The sequence below is a fragment of the Adiantum capillus-veneris genome, chromosome 3 (genome assembly GCF_014529385.1).
Source record: "Adiantum capillus-veneris isolate H3 chromosome 3, ASM1452938v2, whole genome shotgun sequence".
In the NCBI taxonomy this organism is placed as follows: domain Eukaryota; kingdom Viridiplantae; phylum Streptophyta; class Polypodiopsida; order Polypodiales; family Pteridaceae; genus Adiantum; species Adiantum capillus-veneris.
This window is the reverse complement of record NC_140933.1, coordinates 180876881-180896920: the sequence shown is the minus strand read 5'-3', so window position 1 is coordinate 180896920 and position 20040 is coordinate 180876881. Positions and strand designations below refer to the sequence as shown.

The 20040-nt window shown below is 40.8% G+C and overlaps 1 protein-coding gene and 1 pseudogene across 1 annotated transcript; both read left to right on the top strand.

The window, feature by feature from the left end:
* Window positions 1–1614: 1614 nt before the first annotated feature.
* LOC147462263 (uncharacterized) lies at window positions 1615–2057 on the top strand. The gene is made up of 2 exons (XM_086503039.1): window positions 1615–1667; window positions 1763–2057. The coding sequence occupies exons 1-2, from the start codon at window positions 1615–1617 to the stop codon at window positions 2055–2057; spliced, it is 348 nt and encodes a 115-aa protein (XP_086359165.1).
* Window positions 2058–11389: 9332 nt separating this feature from the next.
* Window positions 11390–19747, top strand: LOC147462262 (uncharacterized; annotated as a pseudogene).
* The last annotated feature ends 293 nt before the right edge of the window (window positions 19748–20040 follow it).

Sequence of the window (20040 nt, the reverse complement as noted above, 5' to 3'; positions counted from 1 at the left end):
CTTTACAAGTGTCGATATGCAGGATGAGTGCAGGTATATATACAAAAAGTACATTATCTTTTGCGTCACAACTGAGATTGGATCCATTTTTCAGACAGTGGAATGTGACATCAGGGCTTAGGTTGCTTTGACACGTGATGACAAATCAGCGATATTATTTTTGGACCCAGGCACATATTCATAAGTCACATCAAAATGACTTAGCTTGTAAGCCCATCTGTAGATGTGAGCATTTCCCACCTTTCTTGCATTCTTTCCCTTTTCTTTTCATTTCTGTGTGGATTAGGGTGTGGGAATTACCCCCCCAACAAAAGAGCTCCGCAAGCTTTAGTAAGAACTGTATAGGACCTAGCTTCAAGACGGAAGCTGATCGAGAGATCAGTATTCGCAGTGTAGGGCGTGAGCTGAGATATGATATCAGCACCGATAGTAAGGTCAGTATTAGGATGAGGATGAAGATAGAGAGTGACTTGAAACTTAGCATGACCCAAAGCCATTTTACACAATACGATTGTCGAAATGCGTTCGCGAGTGTTGTTGGCATAAGAAACAGTAATACCATGAGAAAGCTTGGTTACCAAATGTAGGGGAACCAAGGCTTGGTTGATGTAGGAAACAATAGACCCCAAATTCCATAATGCATCAAGTCTGAAAGATTGTTCAGCTGGGAATTTTATCCAAACTTCAGAGTAGAAGGCTTGATTATACTTAGGATCAAAATTGATGATACTACAGCTGTTTATGGGCCGAGTAGGAACCCGATCGGTAGGGGCTTCATTAGCAATATTAGTCGTAGCAACTACATCAGACAAATGGTTAGCTATGTCATAAACATGATCAATCTTTGTTTCTAGGGTAGCTAATCTGATGTTGTAGTTGATCACATTTATCATGTACCTCTTGTATAGCTTGGAGAATAGCTTGATCATTCTTACTAAAAATCTGAATATACTCAAAAGCTTCGGTTAGAGGCTGATCTCTAGCGGTAGAGGCTTCGGGTATATCTTCATCTAGTGACATTGCTGATGGATTTTGTGGATATCTTTCCTCATATCTAGGTCTCTTTACTGGGAAAGAAATGAGTAGAAGCGTATTCTCGTCTTTGATGAGTGTTACGGCATAAGCCGGTGTGTTCCATGTGTTATACCTTGGCCGTATTGGATGGTCCTTAACCTTAGAGGGGATGCCAAGGGGTGTGGCTCATGAGGAGCAAGGGGACACTACAAACCTATAAGAATGGGCTCTTATAACCCTTGTAACCATCAAGCTTTCATTCATAGTAATCAGTTATGGCGGTGCACTTTAATCTCTCTCTCTCTCTCTCTCTCTCTCTCTCTCTCTCTCTCTCTCTCTCTCTCTCTCTCTCTCCTCTCTCTCTCTCTCTCTTCTCTCTCTCTCTGTAGAGGGCTCTTCCCCCTCTACATATGGCGACCACGTAGTTGATCTTACTCGCCCTTTGGTGATGAAGGAGACGCAAACCATGCTCCTGCAATTCTACTACAGTGCATACGCCGGTGCCGAGCAGGCGGGGAGTCGCTCGAAGGGCGGGCATTGTGGAGGCTGGTGGCGCTACGTAGAACCAACCAGGGAACATAGGGTTGAACAACCGTAGAGATGATCAATAGAGGGCCTGGCCAGTCAGGCTGCAGGCGCTGCTCACGGAGCAGGTCTTGGGGGGATGGCTCTCAACAGAGAGCTCGATCGCAGGGCACGAGGGCCGCTCACAATACAGCCAACCAAGGTGGGCAGGCTGAATCTGCAGAGGCTCTTCGACAGCAGCCTGTGGTCACCGTAGCAAAAAAAGCCAGGGCTCCAGAGGCCAAATCATAGAACGCAGTGGCCAGGTATGTAGTGTAGGGTCAAAAATGCCAGCCGAGAGATCGGGCATGCGCAGGTGCAACAGGTTTGGTTGCGAAGAGTCCGACAGAGATGGTGCAACATGTGCTGCAGCCATGGATACCTTTGACAAATCTGAGCATAAACCCACTCAACAGGCTGCCACAAAAAGTGAAGAGGTTGTTCTTGAACCAAGCCTTGGGATGGAGCAGCAGCAGTAGGAGCTGATAGAGTGCTGCATATTTTCATTAAGGGAGAGGGGTCTATGAGCAGAGGTGATCTACGTCCTCTGAGCCTGCAAATGTGCTGAAAGTAAGACAAGCAGACCATTATTGGGTTGAAGGGAAGATCACAAGGGGGTGCGGTGTTAGCAGATGAAGGGTGCCCAGTTGCCTCATCCGAGTAGTGAAAGCATGTAACAGAGAGAAGTTTGTTGGCGGCCTCACATTACGTGAGCGGCAGATTGAAGATGGGCAGCAAGCAGGGTATTGCAAGTTCATCAACGATGGAGATGAATCAGAAGAGGAGAGGCTAAAATCCAATTTTCGTCAAGGTTCAAATGAATAAGCAAGAGCATGGGGATGCCACCTGGAGGCAGATACACAGGTTGACTTCTCTTTTGCGCAGAGTATAAAGAAGGAGAGCATGTGGAGAGGAGGCAATAGCAGGCAAAAAGCGGTGATGCCCTACTGCTCGCTTTTTTTTATTTGGGCTGATAAGGTTTTGTCTGGTACGATGTCGCAATATGCGGATGATGCTCAATTATGCTTTCTCATGTACTTGGTGGATTTCCCTCTGGCGGAGATTTTACCTAATGTAGCGGGGATGTAGTGCAACTTTTTGATGGTTTTCGAGTTCGGGATGCGAGTGATGGAGATTTGTGGTCCAGGAGCAAAGAGCCAAAGAGCCAGAGTGCGGCCTTGACAACCATACTTGCATCACACTTCCCAAATGAATTTTGATGTGTTCTAAATTTGTTGTACAGGTTCGCAGCCCTTAAATGGTAGCACTGCACCATTGCCATTTTCCTTCTACCCTTTTTTACTAAAAGCATATTTGCTTCCCAATTATGCTTTACCCTCGCTTGTCGTAACCAGGGTCTACCCAAGATAATGTGATAATCCTGATTATGATCCTCAATATTCAAGACTACTAAGGAAACGGCAAAGATAATCCCGCCACATCCAAGGCAATGCCCCGAAGTAACCCCACTGGTTGCACTCTTCTTTGATCTGCCATGCGGACTACAAAGGGTGCAGGCTCCCAATCACTGAGTCCAAAACGCTCACAAGCTGCTTGAGTAATAATGTTTACTCCCGCTCCTCCATCCAATAGTACCTTGTTAATGTATGTTCCATGGTATCTAACTGAAAGCTCCGGAATGCGGGTATCTGTGATCCTATTTGCCGGCAACGGGGCTGAATCATCCTCCTCACTTTCAACTTTCCTGATGGTGACTTCTCTCAACTTTGTGGACTTTTGTCGCAACAATGCATTGTGAAAATTCGGGACCAATTTCAACAATGAACCCAGAGGTACTTGTATTGGTGACGTGAGGACCTCTTTCCAAACTGAATTCCAATCCTCCTCTTCTCTAATATCATCCTTATTTCCAGCTTTTCCTTCCTTTATTTCCAGGCCCATGGTCGATGGTCCTGATGATTTCAATGGTGGTGCGGACTGTGGCAACCAGGACACAGTCTTTTTCCGCACTTCTTCCTGAGCCGTCCAATCCGGAATCTTTACATCGGGTTTTGGAACCACATTTTTACCCGATCGCGTGATTAATGAAACCACTGGATCAGACTCCTCCAATCCTTCAATCTGAACCATAACCACACTAGGCTGTTTCCCTGCAGCGCGTTCCTGCTTCTTTCGATCATATTCCATAGCTTCAGTACACTCGGATCGCCAGTGCCCATCCCCCAAACAGAAAAGGCATGTCTTGGGCGATTAGGATCTCGGCCACCTCTTCCGCGACATCGTCCTCCCCCTTGACCCCGTCCTTCTGCTTGACCTTGCAAAGGCGTCTCTGATGTATGAACAGAGCCATCACCACAGCAGGCTCTTGTCCCTGCGCTATCTGTGGTTGTTGCCATGTAGAAGTGTCTCCTCGACTCCGACGACCCCGACCATTGAAATAACATTCCACTGTATTATGAGTATTGGTCGTGCAAATCGCACACCACTTCTAATTCATTGCGCACTCCTGAGAAGCATGGCTCGGATTCCGACACTAGGTACACCATAGTTCCTTCAGACTTTTAGCCACCGCAGCAGATTCCGACGATCCAAATGAAACACCTTTCCCATGACGCTGGGATTTTTTCCGAGGTGTCTCTTCCGACTCTTTCCCCGATCGCTGTTGCCTGAGTCTGAAGAGTCTGATGCTACGGACTCCGACTCCGAACTATCACTGCCGCTGTCTTGCAACTTCCGATGAGATTTCTTCCTGTCTTTTTTCTTTGATTTCTTTGGGGATTCCGTATCCTCTAAAGCTTCTCCTGCTACTACAGCCCTAGCAATTACATTATCCAGTGGAGTAGTTACCTTATCCACTGTTGCCATAGCAGTTCTGAGATCCTTGTTGAGTCCCCCGCAAAAAATCATCATTCAGCACTTCTGTTGTCAGCCTTTGTGCCTGAGGTACCCTCTGCAAAAGCATCCGAAATTTTTCAGCGTTTCTCAAAACCATTTCGTAGCTTTCTCCGAAAGTGTAGATTCAAACACTGATTGTTGATGGAGAGGAATCACCACCCCAAGATGATTCAATCCATAAGCTTTATTGAATTGGCACAAATGTGCATCAGGGTCTTCTCTCGAAAGACCTCAGAACCGACTATACATATCTGAGGATGTGCCATCATCCCTTGCCCAACTGTACCTCCTCCTGGAAAAAGCTGTCGAGCACTAGGAGGTGGGGACAGTGGCGGAGACACCCCTGGACTGCTTACCGGAGACGATGGTGGAGCAACCTGTGTGGTGAGGGTGAACGTACAACACGAGGACCACACTGACTGCTTGGAGTACGCCTCGCCCAGAACGCCTGAGAACCGCCTACCGCACCGAGATTGGTGATGGAGATACAGATTCCTCAGCGTGCGGTAAAGAAAAAACAAATTCATCCGAACCGCCTCTCCTCCGACGTCTTCCTACAATTGGAACCACAGGGTCAGGCGGACCCTGCGACCTAGTGTGCATGCATATTCATCGTAGGTCATCCATCACGCATCGTGGTCGCCATATGTAATGGCTATTGCCCGCACAAGAGCAATAGGCATTACGGGAATGATTACCCGCAAACTATCTTACATTATGTGAACATCAAACACATAGAAATAGGATAGAAGACAGTACACAGTACACAGGCACAGAACACCTCTTGCTTCATTCATATGTAATCCAAACACAGAGTTACAGCAGCAGATGCAGATGTAATGGATAATATAAAGGTAGGGCACATCAAAGACAGGTATGCCCCCCATATACAACCGCTGCTCCAGCGCAGATCGAGAACGGTGCCACCACGGCCGCCGCATACCGGGTGACTCCTGATCCGCAATGTCCAGACCTCCGGAGGACCGTAGGACCGCATGTGCGACTTATGCCGTAACAATGAGGTGCAGTAGATTCTCTCTTTTGATTGATCATCCTACGCCAATCTTCCCTTAGGGCAATTGAAGGGGCATCTTCAACCATATCTCTGAACAGAGTTAAAGGTTGATATCGCTACTGCTCTTTATGGGACAGATCAAGCTTGAGCGGAGGATATTTATTTCTCCATTCTTCCAATTCTTTAGATGAACTAGACCTCGATTCTAGACTAGAAGTTTGCTGCTTCTTTTGCTTAGGAAAAGAAAAGGGTTTCCTTACCATATTCTCTAGTCGAGGCTCGCTATCGTCAGAGAAAACAGGCTCCTCTGGAATCTCTGTAGTAGAAGAATTTTCAGAAGAATCTGAAGTAGATTCTTCAACAGTATCAAAATCAATGTACTCACCAATAGGGAAGTCCTTCTTCTGCAAGGTATTGCAATAGATTACCTTGTATTCGTATCGATCCTTTAAGACAGCATTCCCAAATTTCTTTTTTCTTTTTGGACATTCAGGAGCAATATGTCCTGTCTTGTTGCATATGTAGCACTTTACTTGCCTCCATTGTTCTTTGCTCAATTTCTTTTCCTGCGAACCACCTTGAATTTCTTGCCAAATTTGTTTCTGCGAGCTTTAACTTTACAGTTGCATTCTTTGGCTGCGGTTTTAATCCTTTCTTTAATCAAATTAGAGAAAGGCTCAGGAAAGAATTCAGGTAATATTGTTTGTATTCCGTTTTGAAATAACCACCAAGGAAATGATACATAAGATGTGTCATATGCTGCTGATATTTCTTAACCTGGGTCAAATCACAAAGCCTGCTTCTGAAAAAAGCTTCCCTATTGCACTCCTGTATCTTATTGGTTGATCCTAAAAACTGCATAACAAGAGCTGCAAAAAACAGAGAAATCACATTGCCGAAATTTTCTCGTCCTTCATGCCCACCTTGCATAATGTAGGCTTTACTGTCCAGACTGAGATCATCCCACCAGACTCTTAATATCCCTTGAAAACCAGCTATAATCATGGACACAGATTGCCTCTGTGTTAGATCTTTATAATTGATTCCATAGCGGGCTGAGTTGTAGATAAACTCGAACACCTTCCAAATCGGTTCCTGGAAAAGACCGTCGATATCAAGTATGGTCATATCTCCGATCTTTGTTACCCCTTTTAAATTTGAGGATGTGGATGAAGGTGATTCAACCTTGACACCTTCAGTTTCCATTTTGACAAGATTTATTATCCTATCTTCTTTATCAGAAGAGAGCAGATATTCTGAGCTGATTATTGACTCATCATCAGAGGAGGCTTCCAGAATAAGAAATATTTGGGGTAATAGCACATCTAGCTCATCCAATTCTTCCTCCTGATATTCTCCACATGCGTCATCATGAAAAACTGTCCATTCACTATCCTCTGGTAGGATAGTTCTGACAACTTCGCCCTGTTGTTGCTTGTGCTCCCAAGTCTGGACTTGAGCATTAACCCCCCATCTAATATTGGGATTAAACCCAACATTAGGGTAAAATCCATCTTCTAACTCTTCTGGGCCAAACGGTGACATGTTTGCAGGCATCTGGGTTACTGATTCAATGGTGGGTTCATGTAGAACAATCAAAAACATCATTGGGAAATTCTTGTCACTAGATTGATTTTCATACTGAATCAATTGTACAAGTTGCACAGGCTTTACTTCCCTGTCTTCCTTCTTATCTTTCATGTCTTGATATATTACCTCCCAGGGAAAAGAAGGTGAAGATTGAGTAAGGAGAGAAAGTTTGGTCAATACCTGATATTGCAAAGCAGCAAGTTCCTTCAGAGCATTGGTGTGCCAGTTCGAAGAAGACTCCAAAGGTTGTAGCCTAGCGTTTGGAGAAGGCACAATATATGGCATGCTACGAGACAAATCTTTGTCATTGATATCTTTGGGATTCAAAACTTCAATTCCATTAGCAACATAGGCAGACGCCATGATGCGATTGCATAACTTGCACCAAAATAGCCCTTCTGAACCTTAGTAGCTTTCGGGGTGAAGACAAGCCAGAGACGGAAGTGGCCTTGTCACTGCATTAGACTCGGTAGAGCTTGAAGAAGAGGCATAGTACTGGGGTTTAGCCAGTACAGCATCCAACTGCTTCCTAGACTTTGATCGGCCAAGTATCTTGTATTAATTTGTAGATCAAGGCCTTTGCACTTGTAGAGGAGAAGGGGCTGTTACTTCATTTACCAGAATCTTAGAAATATCTAACTGCCATTCATCAGGAAATTTAACTTCTTGCCAGGCAACCATTTCAGGTAAGGTACCCTGAGTGGTTCGTCAACTTTCATGACGATGTTTTGGCCTTTAATCAAAGAAGCATCTTCTTTCAGGTACCCAGAATTATACACAGAAGGTAGACATGTTTTTACAGCTCGAAAAATCATGCGATATGCAATCTGGAGATGATCTGAACTATGCTTAAGATTTAACCATGAGTTTTGATCAATAGGGACACAATCTCATCAAAGTATTTGTCTGTCAGACTACAAGGGAAATTAGGAAAACATTCTATATAGATAGGTCCGTTAGAAAGGCTTCCTTGTAGGACACTTATAGTCTGGTCTGCAAGATTCTTATGTCTAGTGTCTAACAATGCTCCAATGCATGAGGCATTCAAGCCTTTACAGAACAAGGGGATTATACCCATAGCTATATATCCTGTATGCATAAACTGATGACCTTTCTTTAAGGCCTTTTTCCTGAAATCAGAAAGCTCTTCAAGGAGATGGATAATATGATTATCTGTCTCACTATCTCTTACAATAATCTTTCCATGTGTTTCATGATACATGGTACTAGCAGAAAGGGCAAAAGCCTTATGATGTTTGTAGATTTGAGCAGAAGATACCTTTGGCAAGCTCCACTTTCCAGAGGGATTAGCTTCATCAAATTTGATATGATCAGAAAGAAACTTCTTTAAGGAAGAGATGATCATAGCCATAATGAAATATGTTTTAAGCTTTACGTAGTTAATGATGGTTGAGATTCATTAGAGTACTAACGTGCAGTGCACCTGGTAGTGAACTTGATTGGAAGATATAAGGAGCTGACAACGTCTCTGTCTGAGCGGCACCAAGCCTAGTGACGGTGACTTAAACAGCTAAGGGCTTCCAATTTCACTAATATGAGGGTACTCCTTAATTAGCTTCAACAATTACCACTCGCTATCGTAAAGCATTCAAAACCAATTCAGACATGGCTCTGATACCAATTTAAGCAGGATAGACAAGACTCAAGATTCACAGAGTAATACAAAAATAGTCTGAAACTAGTATTTGATTTATCATAGAAAGCAAACACAGGAAATAGTTACAAGCTTGGTAGAGATATGGCGAAAGATTAAAAACTGTCCAGGGATAAGGTGTTGAGGTTACTAGACTCGTGAGGACTCTATAATTACAAGCTTGGTGGAGATATGGCGGAAGATTACAAACTGTACAGGGATAAGGTGTTGAGGTTACTAGACTCGTGAGGACTCTATAGGTGAGAAGCTTATGAGCTCTGGATGAAAGGTGATTCTCCCTTTGAGTTCTGTCTTCTTTATAGTAGAAGAGTGTGGATGGCTTCAATCATACACTAGTGCGTGGTATGTGCAGGTGTCACTTTACAGGGTGTCCAGCACATGCGAGTTGCTTTAGAGATAGTGCGTGGTAAGTGCACGTGTCACTTTACCGGGTGCAAGTTGCTTTAGAGAGTGTAGAGTGAGAATATCTTTACAAGTGTTGATATGCAGGATGAGTGCAGGTATATATACAAAAAGTACAGTATCTTTTGCATCGCAGCTGAGATTGGATCCATTTCTCAGACAGTGGAATGTGACATCATGGCTTAGGTTGCTTTGACACGTGATAACAAATCGGCGATATTATTTTTGCACCCAGGCACATATTCATGAGTCACATCAAAATGACTTAGCTTGTAAGCCCATCTGTAGATGCGAGCATTTCCCACCTTTCTTGCATTCTTTCCCTTTTCTTTTCATTTCTGTGCGGATTAGGGAGTGTGGGAATTACCCATCCAACAAAAGAGCTCCGCGAGCTTTAGTAAGAATTGTATAGGACCTAGATTCAAGACGGAAGCTGATCGAAAGATTAGTATTTACAGTGTAGGGCGTGAGCTGAGATATGATATCAGCACCGATAGTAAGGTCAGTATTAGGATGAGGATGAAGATAGAGAGTGACTTGAAACTTAGCATGACCCAAAGCCATTTTACACAAGACGATTGTAGAAATGCGCCCGCAAGTGTTGTTGGCATAAGAAACAGTAATACCATGAGAAAGCTTGGTTACCAAATGTGGGGGAACCAAGGCTTGGTTGATGGAGGAAACAACAGACCCCGAATCCCATAATGCATCAAGTTTGAAAGATTGTTCAGCTGGGAATTTGATCCAAACTTCATAATAGAAGGCTTGATTATACTTTGGATCAAAATTGATAATACTACAGTTGTTTATGGGCCGAGTAGGAACCCCATCGGTAGGGGCTTCATTAGCAATATCAGTCATAGCAACTACATCAAACAAATAGTTAGCTATGTCATAAACATGATCAATCTTTGTTTCTAGGGTAGCTAATTGGCTTTCAACGTAACGAATCTGATGTTGTAGTTGATCACATTTAGCATGTACCTCTTGTATAGCTTGGAGAATAGCTTGATCATTCTCACTACAAATCTGAATATACTCACAAGCTTCGGTTATAGGCTGATCTCTAGCGGTAGAGGCTTCGGGTATATCTTCATCTAGTGGCCCTGCTGATGGATTTTGTGGATATCTTTCCTGATATTTACTTGTCTCTTTACTGGGAAGAAACGAGTAGAAGCAGATTCTCTTCTTTGTTGAGGTGCAGCAGATTCTCTCTTTTGATTCATCATCCTACACCAATCTTCCCTTAGGGCAATAGCAGGGGCATCTTCAACCATATCTCTGAACAGATGTAAAGGTTGATATCACTGCTGCTCTTTACGGGATAGATCAAGCTTGATTGCCAGGTACTCCGCAACCAGCAGGTTTAAAGGCTACTCACCCAGGAATGTCTTTGGAAGACACAAAGCAATGCAAGGAAGAAATTGATCAGCTCCTGCAACTGGTTTGATTGTCCCTTCTAATAATGCCTTTGCTTGTCAAGATTTTTATGTGAATAATCACTCATAGCAAAAAAGGGGAAAAAACGGCTAGTCATTAATTATAAACCCATTAATGATTGGCTAGAGGCAAAGCACTTTCCTTTGCCACTAAAGGATGATCTGCTCCGCAGAATCAAGGACAGTCAAGTATTCTCCAAATTTGATTTTAAAAAGCAGATTTTGGCAATTTAAGATCAGGCCTACTGATCGATACAAAACTAGTTTTGTAGTCCCCCAAGGAATGTTCGAATGGACAGTTTTACCCATGGGACTAAAGCCTGCTCCATTACTCTGTCAAGAAAAAATTGAGGTCCTATTCTCAGATTGTAGGGAATTCTTACTACTGCTGATATTTCTTGACCTGGGTCAAATCACAGAGTCTGCTTCTGAAAAAAGCTTCCTTATTGCGCTCCTGTATCTTATTGGTTGATCCTAAAAACTGCATAACAAGAGCTGCAAAAAATAGAGAAATCACATTGTCAAAATTTTCTCGTCCTTTAGGCACACCTTGCATAATGTAGGCTTTACTGTCCAGACTGAGATCATCCACATCCCCTGAAAACCAACTATAATCATGGACACAGATTGCCTCTGTGTTAGATCTTTATAATGATTCCATAGTGGGCTGAGTTGTAGATAAACTCGCACACCTTCCAAATCTGTTCCTGGGAAAGACCATTGATATCAAGTATGTTCATATCTCCGATCTTTGTTACCCCTTTTAAATTTGAGGATGTGTGATGAAGGTGATTCCCCTTGACTCCTTCAGTTTCCATTTTGACAGGATTTATTATGCTATCTTCTTCATCAGAAGAGAGCAGATATTCTGAGCTTATTACTGACTCATCATCAGAGGAGGCTTCTAGAATAGGAAATATTTGGGGTAACAGCACATCTAGCTCATCCAATTCTTCCTCCTGATATTCTACACATGCGTCATTATGAAAAACTGTCCCAGTCACTATCCTCTGGTAGGATAGTTCTGACAACTTCGCGCCTGTTGTTGCCTCTGCTCCCAAGTATTGGACACTAAGCACCCTACTTGAGCTTGTGTGTGTGTGTGTGTGGTGTGTGTGTGTGTGTGTGTGTGTGTGTGTGATGTGAGATAGAGAGAGAGAGAGAGAGAAGAGAGAGAGAGAGAGAGAGAGAAGAGAGAGAGAGAGATGTCAAAAGATAGATAAGGAGAGAGCTTGATTCCCACGAAAGCAAGCGCGCACACACACACACACACACACACAATTGGGCAAAACATGTACTTCTTCTTCTTCACAACTCAAGATAAGACGTCTACAAAACATGAAGGAAAAATACAATGTAAAGAAGCCGATACAACGAGCAATGATCGCCTAAGGAGTGATGTTGAGTGATCAGTATAGTCATCATCCCCAATGAGGTACCCATCATTAACCTACTCCAGAATCCCCCAACATGTAACTCCATACTCTACCAATGCAAGGTAAAACTATCTTTCTAGTTGGAAAACTCATCAAGTCCCAAGTCTCATGTTCACAATTTAGTCATACATAGCTTTCTCCCACTTCAACTTGTCATCCATTTACATGGCTTCTTGGTAGAAAGATGGTTCACAAAAGTCAATCAGCATAATATAGTCGACACCCAGTTGAAATCACTTAGGTGGATGTGAGGCTCTTATAGAATGTCTCACCACTTGACTACTGCTTTTTGCTCATTCATGAGCATTGCTAGTGGAGCGCACATCACTAAATCCTGAGTTTGTATTGTTTCAGAGGTAACATTCTCAAATATGACTCTTTTGTACTCAATTCCCTTAAGAGGTTGTCTATGAATCTTTGATTCATTAAATATCCCATTAAAAGTGTTATGAGATTGTGAGTGTCATAAACAATAATCCATCTGACAATGAGCAGCATAACCAAAAAACATGTGTTTTATGTAACTTTGGATCAAACTTTAATCTAAGCACTTTTTGCACATCATTGTATGCCTTGCAAATGAAAGACATGTAAGTGATCATAATGTGGCTCATACCACATCTCTTTAGGAACCTTGTAGTCTAATGGGGTGTTGGAACACCTATTGACAATATGCATTGCTATCAAAATGGCTTGTCCTCAAAAGATTTTTGTAAGATTTTCCATAGAAAGCATAGCAAGAAGACATTCTTGCATAGTATGGTTCATTTATTTTCAATTCCATTTTGAGTCGGCGTGTATAGCGCAGTAAATTGTCACTCAATTTCTTTCTTTGCATAAAATTCAACCATCTCTCTTGAGATATACTCCCCATCATTATCAGTCCTTAAGCCCTTAAGCTTTTTTTCTCGATGGATTCTCAACTAGTGTAAGGAGATTTTGGAAAGGAGAGAAAATCTTATCCTTCTTGGTAAAATCCAGATTTGGTGGTCAACTCCAAAAGACTCAAACCTTAATTTGCCTAACGGGAAGGAAAGGGAAGACCTTGGAAAGCTTTGGACCATTTCCTAGAGAGTGGTCTCACTAAGTTCACAAAGATTTTTTTTTAAATTCTTTTATGGCCTCTAAGGTAGCCGTATCTGTGCAAAAAATTCCACTAGATTGGGGAACAATGGGGTGGCTTGTGGAGTGACTCTTCAAAAACCGGCAAGTCTAACCCCTAAAGACAAGAAGTGGGCAAGCTCTTGGTTATATGTACAAATATTTTGACCTAGTGATGAAAGGAAACCATATGCAAGGTATCCGATTCTTTTTCTGAGAGGAGTCATGAATTAGTTGAGAAGCATCCTCACAAGTTGGCAATATATTTGAGTACAAGAGAACTACCCAAAGATAAGGATTTAGAGACTAACTCCAAGCCTTGAGAGAGGACTAGAGCCCTAATCCCAAGCCTTGGGAGAGGTCCAGAGCATGTTACAAATCCAAAAAGTAATGGATTAGCTAAATATTCTTAGTTATTCATAATATAAAATCTGTTTGTTTTTAGTGTTCCTCTCCAAAAATTTCTTAGATCTAGTTTTGATGGGATGTTTATCAAAGGATTTTAAGATATGCTTCATGATCTTGGCTCGTTTCTTTGGTTGAAGATGACCCTCACTCGAGAAATTCATTTAGAAGTAGTCTTTCCCTTACCCCAAGACATTGAATTTAGATACAAAATTTAACATGAGTTAGTAAAACTAGTAGCTCCTTCTTGTTGAAACTATCCAAATCAAAGGACTATAACGACTATGAACCCCATCTAAAGCCACAATCTAGACCATCTAACACCCATAAAAAAGAATTACCGATAGAGGGCCTGCTAGAAACTAAATATAGGAAGTAAGTTGAGCCATCGTCCCAAGCTACCCAGTCTCATGGGAAGGCTTTGTTTAGGATGTGCATGTTGTTGTATTAAAGACAATAATTCTACACAAACAACCACTGTATTAAAAGACAACTAGATTTAGACAACTAGAAGGTGTCTGTATCATTTTTGTACAATATGGTCTAAATGAGGAATCATTCCAATTATCCTAAACATCAAGACAACAAGTGATTATAAGGATGAATTAGGCTATCATATTCAAGGTCGAACTGTAGCTAAGGATGAATTAAGCCATCATCTTCAAGGTTGGTAAGCAAAGATAGAATTCTCATTACATTCATATAAACAGACAACATATTCGTTAGCCTTGATACATTCTGCATGCATCAAAGAACCTATCACTTGTTATCCTTGTCCCGCTTGAAGATTAATACATTAGCGTTTGTCCTATAAAAAATGTTTTTTGTTAAAAAAAGATAATTTGTTTCTTATGTTTTTCAAAAAATTACTAAATCATCAAAGGGTATCACTAATTTGAAGGTGTATTTAAGTATGTGTAAGTTTTTGAATTTTTTAAATTATAAATATTGTTCAAAAGTATAATCCATCTTCTAAGAATTTTAGTCCCTTCTTTTTAGAAATGTTTGAAATAATAACTTTGATGAATAGTACAAGTAAATATACTCATTCTTAAGGAATATTTTATAGCTTATATGAACCTTTCAACAAGAAATCGATGCTGGCTTCATTCTCTTAGGATAGTATCATAACCATCAAGGGAAACCTTTCAACAATGAAATCCTCCTAGAGGATCCAAATGCCTAATATCCAAATTAAATAACTATTCCTTGTTTAAAAAAAAGTCTTTCTTTTGACTCATCAACCAATTTGATAAAAATGATGTCATTATAGATAAAATATCAAGAATTAATTCTGATACTGACCGGGTTTTTTTTGCCCAATATGAAATTTTCATGTTTGGCATATGCTCATGTTCATTATTATACTACAAATCTACTATGATCAAAGAGCCACCTATGTCAGAGGTAGCATCAAGAGCCATCCCTATTTTTGAAATTATTTTCATCAAACTAGTATGGTACTTATATCAAAGCAACACTTTTAGAACTAAGAAAAAACAAGAGATTTTCATAAAATATTGTTCAAAATCAAAGTTTGATTAAAAAAGCAAGGCCAAGTAGTATAGTTTGCCACACACTAAGAATCCCAAAAAAGTTTATCAAAGAAACCTAACATTCCTAGAATTAGATCTTGCCGAGCATCCCTAGTTTTACCTGAAAATAAGGGTAAGATGTTAAGTAGAAAATGTAGTACAAGGTTTTAAATATGAAAAAGGCACCAAGGGAAAGGTCCATAATCATATAAAATTTTTACCCATTAGGGACCAATAGAAAAAAATCTTGATAGAAGTCTTTACGTTTTTATAATTATGTCAATGAATCCAAATAAGATACAAAAGATGACTGGTAATAGAATCATTCTATAAGGTCATGACAAGACAATTAGCAAAACCAACTATCAGTAGTATGAGTATAGGTATATTTAAAACCGGGGTAGATACCAATATATTGAGAATGGGCTCAAGACCACAAAGCCCTAGTCAGAGGTTACATTTTTCAAATGGAGCTGATTTTAAGTCAAAAATTTAAATAGGAGAAACAACAAGAAGTAGTATTCCATAAACATTTGTAAGTTATGCCAAGAGTCAAGATTCAATAAAGATTAGAGCAAGGCACCAATAAAGCCACTCTTTAATGAAACCCCAACAAGTTAGAGTAGAGCCAATAATCATTTTGATAAATTGCCTATGAGTCCAAAATTGCTAGCGAGCTCTTGGAGCAAAAGAGGACCACTTAAGTATAAACATAAAGTAAACTGGGGTATTACCATTCTATTGAAGCTAGGTAGGCTAGTAAACCCTAAGAGCTAATACAAGATGAGGGTAGAAAAGTCAAGTAGCATAAATTTTTTGAGAAGATCCTTAAGAAAACTAGAATGCAAATGCTCAAATTTATAGAAGTGTAAGTGCACATCAAGGTTTAGGGCAAACTGTTTTTCAAGAAATGCTTTTCAGAAAGACTTAGATATAGTAAAGCTAAGGATCTCATCATCTAAGTTTGAAAACCAAATTTTGTAAACTTAGATAACCTAAATCTATTGAGAGTACCTGATCCCAAGCTTAGATTAAAAAAATGCTAGATAGTAGTGACATGGTCCAAAGCTATAAGATCCCAGCTAAATGCAAAGTGATATGTCCATGCTTAAAGAACTCACACCATGCAATGAAATATTGACATTGTTTACGAAAAGGGAAACAAGATAACATGCCTAATGCTCATTTTTTCTTGTCAAATAAAGAGCCATGAATCTAGGACAATCACCATAACCCATTAAAATGAGGTTGGACATACTCTAAGAATTGTCAACCCAATCAAAAGTACATAATGCAATCTCTGAGTTTCTTCTTTTATATATAATTTATGAAACACATTTTCAAAAGGTTTAATATGAACCTAAGCAAACATCTCTTAATAAAACAAGAGCAGTCAATCCTTGATGCCTATGTGCTAGCCGATAATCGCGACAGACATCTTAGCAAAGCTATTTGGCACTAACACACTCAATGTCAATACTCAAGAAGACACCAAGATGGGGCAACACAAAGATGCGTTGGAGTGTTAATTATAATGGAGTAATCCTACGCCGAAAGATACATTAGAGAAATCATAAATCAACATTAGCAATCATTCATCAAGCATATAGTCATCCTCACACAAACTAATCACTCAATGTTTTCTCAATCATATGAGCTCAAAATGCTTCAAAACTCACGAAGATGATAGGCTAGGATTGTCAAAACAAACCTAGATCATTAAAACTAATTCTAAAATGTATCACAAATCAAAATTCTTCATTCTTGGGTCATCAAATGATGCATATAATTAATCTAACAACTTCCCTTTAGGCCATAAGACGAGCTTCCTATCAAAAGATTAGCATTTAAACTTGAATAGAACACCAATACAGCAGTTTAAGGTTTACACAACATAGACATGATCCTTCACCAAATCCATAGTGAATACATATAAGAGATAGAGCAAGAGGAGATAAACACAATGCAATTGACAAACCGTGATTTGGATTACTAGATTGCAAGATATACTGATTAAAAAAGGGCTCTACTCACTTCAAAAGCTTCGCATACAAAGAGTTCACCGTACAACATTATCCCAATTCTAATGATACCTAGGATTCTAAAAACTGGCCTCCAGGCCTAGTTCCCATGGGATAACTACTTTTACAACAAAAATTAAGTGGGAAAAATCCAATTTCGTCAGAAGCTAGTGGGATTTATCTATATATACAATCCAATGATGATAATAGTAATACAATGAGGGAAAATTTGACTAGAAGGGGTATTCATCATCAGCATTTGCAAACATTCCTCCCCCTCCTAGATGATGTACATCCTTTTCATTGCCTTATTTCCAATAGAAATGCCATTGAGGGTCTCAAGAGCTTAGTTGAACTTTGCAGCTGTGTCCTCAACCTACCTTGTAGGTGATATGTCGTAATGGGTTGGCCTTTAAGGTGCTCTCGTAGACAATATGCCTAGCTTGCCTACTCCCATCTTGGTGGATTGAAGATCGATGACTTGATCTTGATGAATCCAGTCACAGAACATTCTTCAAATGTCTACAAGTAGTGTGATGGCAAAAACATGAGCCTTGCGTACATTCCCATGATGATGTTCTTTGATGGAGTGTTCCTCAAAATCCCAACATAATCCTATGTTGCCTTCATTGTATAAAATCCCAGCCTCCACTTTATCAACATGTAGCTTATGAATATTTACCGTGCAATAGAACATCAACGTATCATCCATTCGATAATGATAATATAATGATTATGCAAGCCTCATACTAGGCGCCTTGTGAACTATCTTACTCCAACACGTCCAACATCCTAGCTAGCATGTTGGCTCATGATCTAATCTACGTTCAATTGTTTTTGCCACCAATTGTGGTGGAATACTTAAACCTTAGCCATAAGAAAGAGAGCAAAAAGCGTGCATTCCTTGAAAACTACTTAGACTTTCAAGGAGACATTTTGACAATCTCATAGGTGTACCCTTTGAGAGGAGAGGCTTTCCACATTGGTTACCATGATTCATATGAGCTTTCCCTTTCTCAATTGCCAATGGTTGATGTTAGGCTTTAGCGCACATGACAAACTGCACAACAATGCACATTTGTTTAATGCCTATATCGCCTTTGCCAATTCTCTGGAAGAATTGTATTCAATTGTGCAGGTTTTGGGTGTTTGAGTGAAAATGACTACCCCAGAGCTGGTCAATCTAACAATTTTGTTGCGAGGGAAAATGGGGTAGAGTATGAGTGCGACGATGGCGCGGCTTGGAGCAGCAGTTGGAAGGGTATGCCTCCTTCATCGAGGCCCTCAACAAGCCCAAATTGCAGGAGCTCGATGATTTCTACACGCGCTCTTCTCCCTCTCTTGTGCAGGAACGTCATCCCTCGCCGTTCATCACTGCTCAGGAACTCGTCAAGGTCGTTCAATGGAAGCTCTCTCGTGGCAAGTGGAGGTGAGAGAGAGAGAGAGAGAGAGAGAGAGAGAGAGAGAGAGAGAGAGAGAGAGAGAGAGAGAGAGAGAGGATCTGGCAAAAATCCGTAGCCTGGTCCAGCACATGGAAGAAATAGGTTCAGATGTGCACTGAAGGATCGCCATCTATGCCTGTTATAAGGAAAGTCTCTGAAGTGGCTAGGACTTCAAGAAATGCAAATGGGTTTGGGGGCGCCGACCTTTAACCCCTGTCGGAATAACATGAGCAAAATGAAAATTGCATGCTCTGTGTGAATATACCATAAGCTTGTCTGTGATGATGGCCATAGGCAGGCCCTGGTGACTTTGAGGCAAAAATTTACTTTATCTTTTTCAAAATCAGGTCTTGTCCACATGCAGGCCCAAATTGCTGAGTTTTTGCCTCAGCTTTGACCGATGATGATGTGAAGGCGGCATCCTTGGGCTCCTTTTCGGCACTACCCGATCTCAAGGTGGGCAATCAATGCTTTAACTGCTCTTAAAGGTGTTGGACCAGCCACGGCATCAGCAATCCTTGCTGCAGCTGCGCCTGATGTGGCCCCTTTTATGTCTGATGAGGTGGGTACTCTTCGTCTTATAAAGAGAGTTATCAATGGTTCTTATGAGATTGTCATTGTAAACACTTTTTCGTGGCAGGCTATGATAGCTGTTTTGGTGGTGTCAAAGATTACACATTGAAGCAGTATCTTTTGTTTGCTGAAAAGCTTCAATGCAAAGCTCAGGTTGTTGCCTTGTTTTTTTTAATTTATCAACTTCCTTATGAAATACTGGCAAAAACCGTATTGTAATATGCATTATCAGGGTTGTCTTTACTGTGTAAGTGTTTTAGTCTTGCATGCTACTGGCAAGTCTTTTTTTTTTTTTTTTTGATCAACTTTCTTATGAAATACTGGCAAAAATCTTTACTGTATAAGTGCTTTAGTCTTGCATGCTACTGACAAGTTATACTTACTCTTATCAATCAGGGAATTACTTTGATTGAGCAACGCATTGGTGGGCTTCATTGCATGTATGATTTTTTTCCTTACCTAACTTCTTTCAGCAGGAGTTGACCAAATCAAGCGGCAAGGAGTTTAGACCTTCAGAATTGGAGCGTGCTCTCTGGTGTGCAGCAATGGAAAAGAGATTTCCCAAGAGCGAGGAAATTGAAAAGCAGGATCAGAAGGAGAGTGAAAAGCATTCAAAGCAAGCAATGACATATCCACCAAAGATTCAACAAGAAACGAAGAAAGAGGAACTAGAATATGACTGCAGGCCTTTTTTTTTGGGGTGAAAAGTGTATTAAATTAACAGCTCAAAAAAAGAAAAAGGTACAAGTCTCAACAGTAGGGGTTGGGAAGCCCATTGCAGGCCTTTTTTGGTGTTGCTGTAAATGGCAGACTTTTTTGGGTCTCATGCTGGGGCTACACAAATGATCTGAAACAGCTGGACATTCATGTGTTCGCATTGCAGCATAGCTTCTGTATGTAATGTAGCAAGCCTTTGTAACATTTTCGTCATGTAAACAGCAACACCCTGCTCACACTTCTACATGCTCGCGA

What these genes read in the sequence shown, in the direction of transcription:
- LOC147462263 (XM_086503039.1), top strand. Translation starts at nt 1,615, where the DNA reads ATGATCAATAGAGGGCCTGGCCAGTCAGGCTGCAGGCGCTGCTCACGG. An exon ending in AGGCGCTGCTCACGGAGCAG is followed by an intron (nt 1,668 to 1,762) that starts GTCTTGGGGGGA and finishes CTGAATCTGCAG; the next exon opens with AGGCTCTTCGACAGCAGCCT.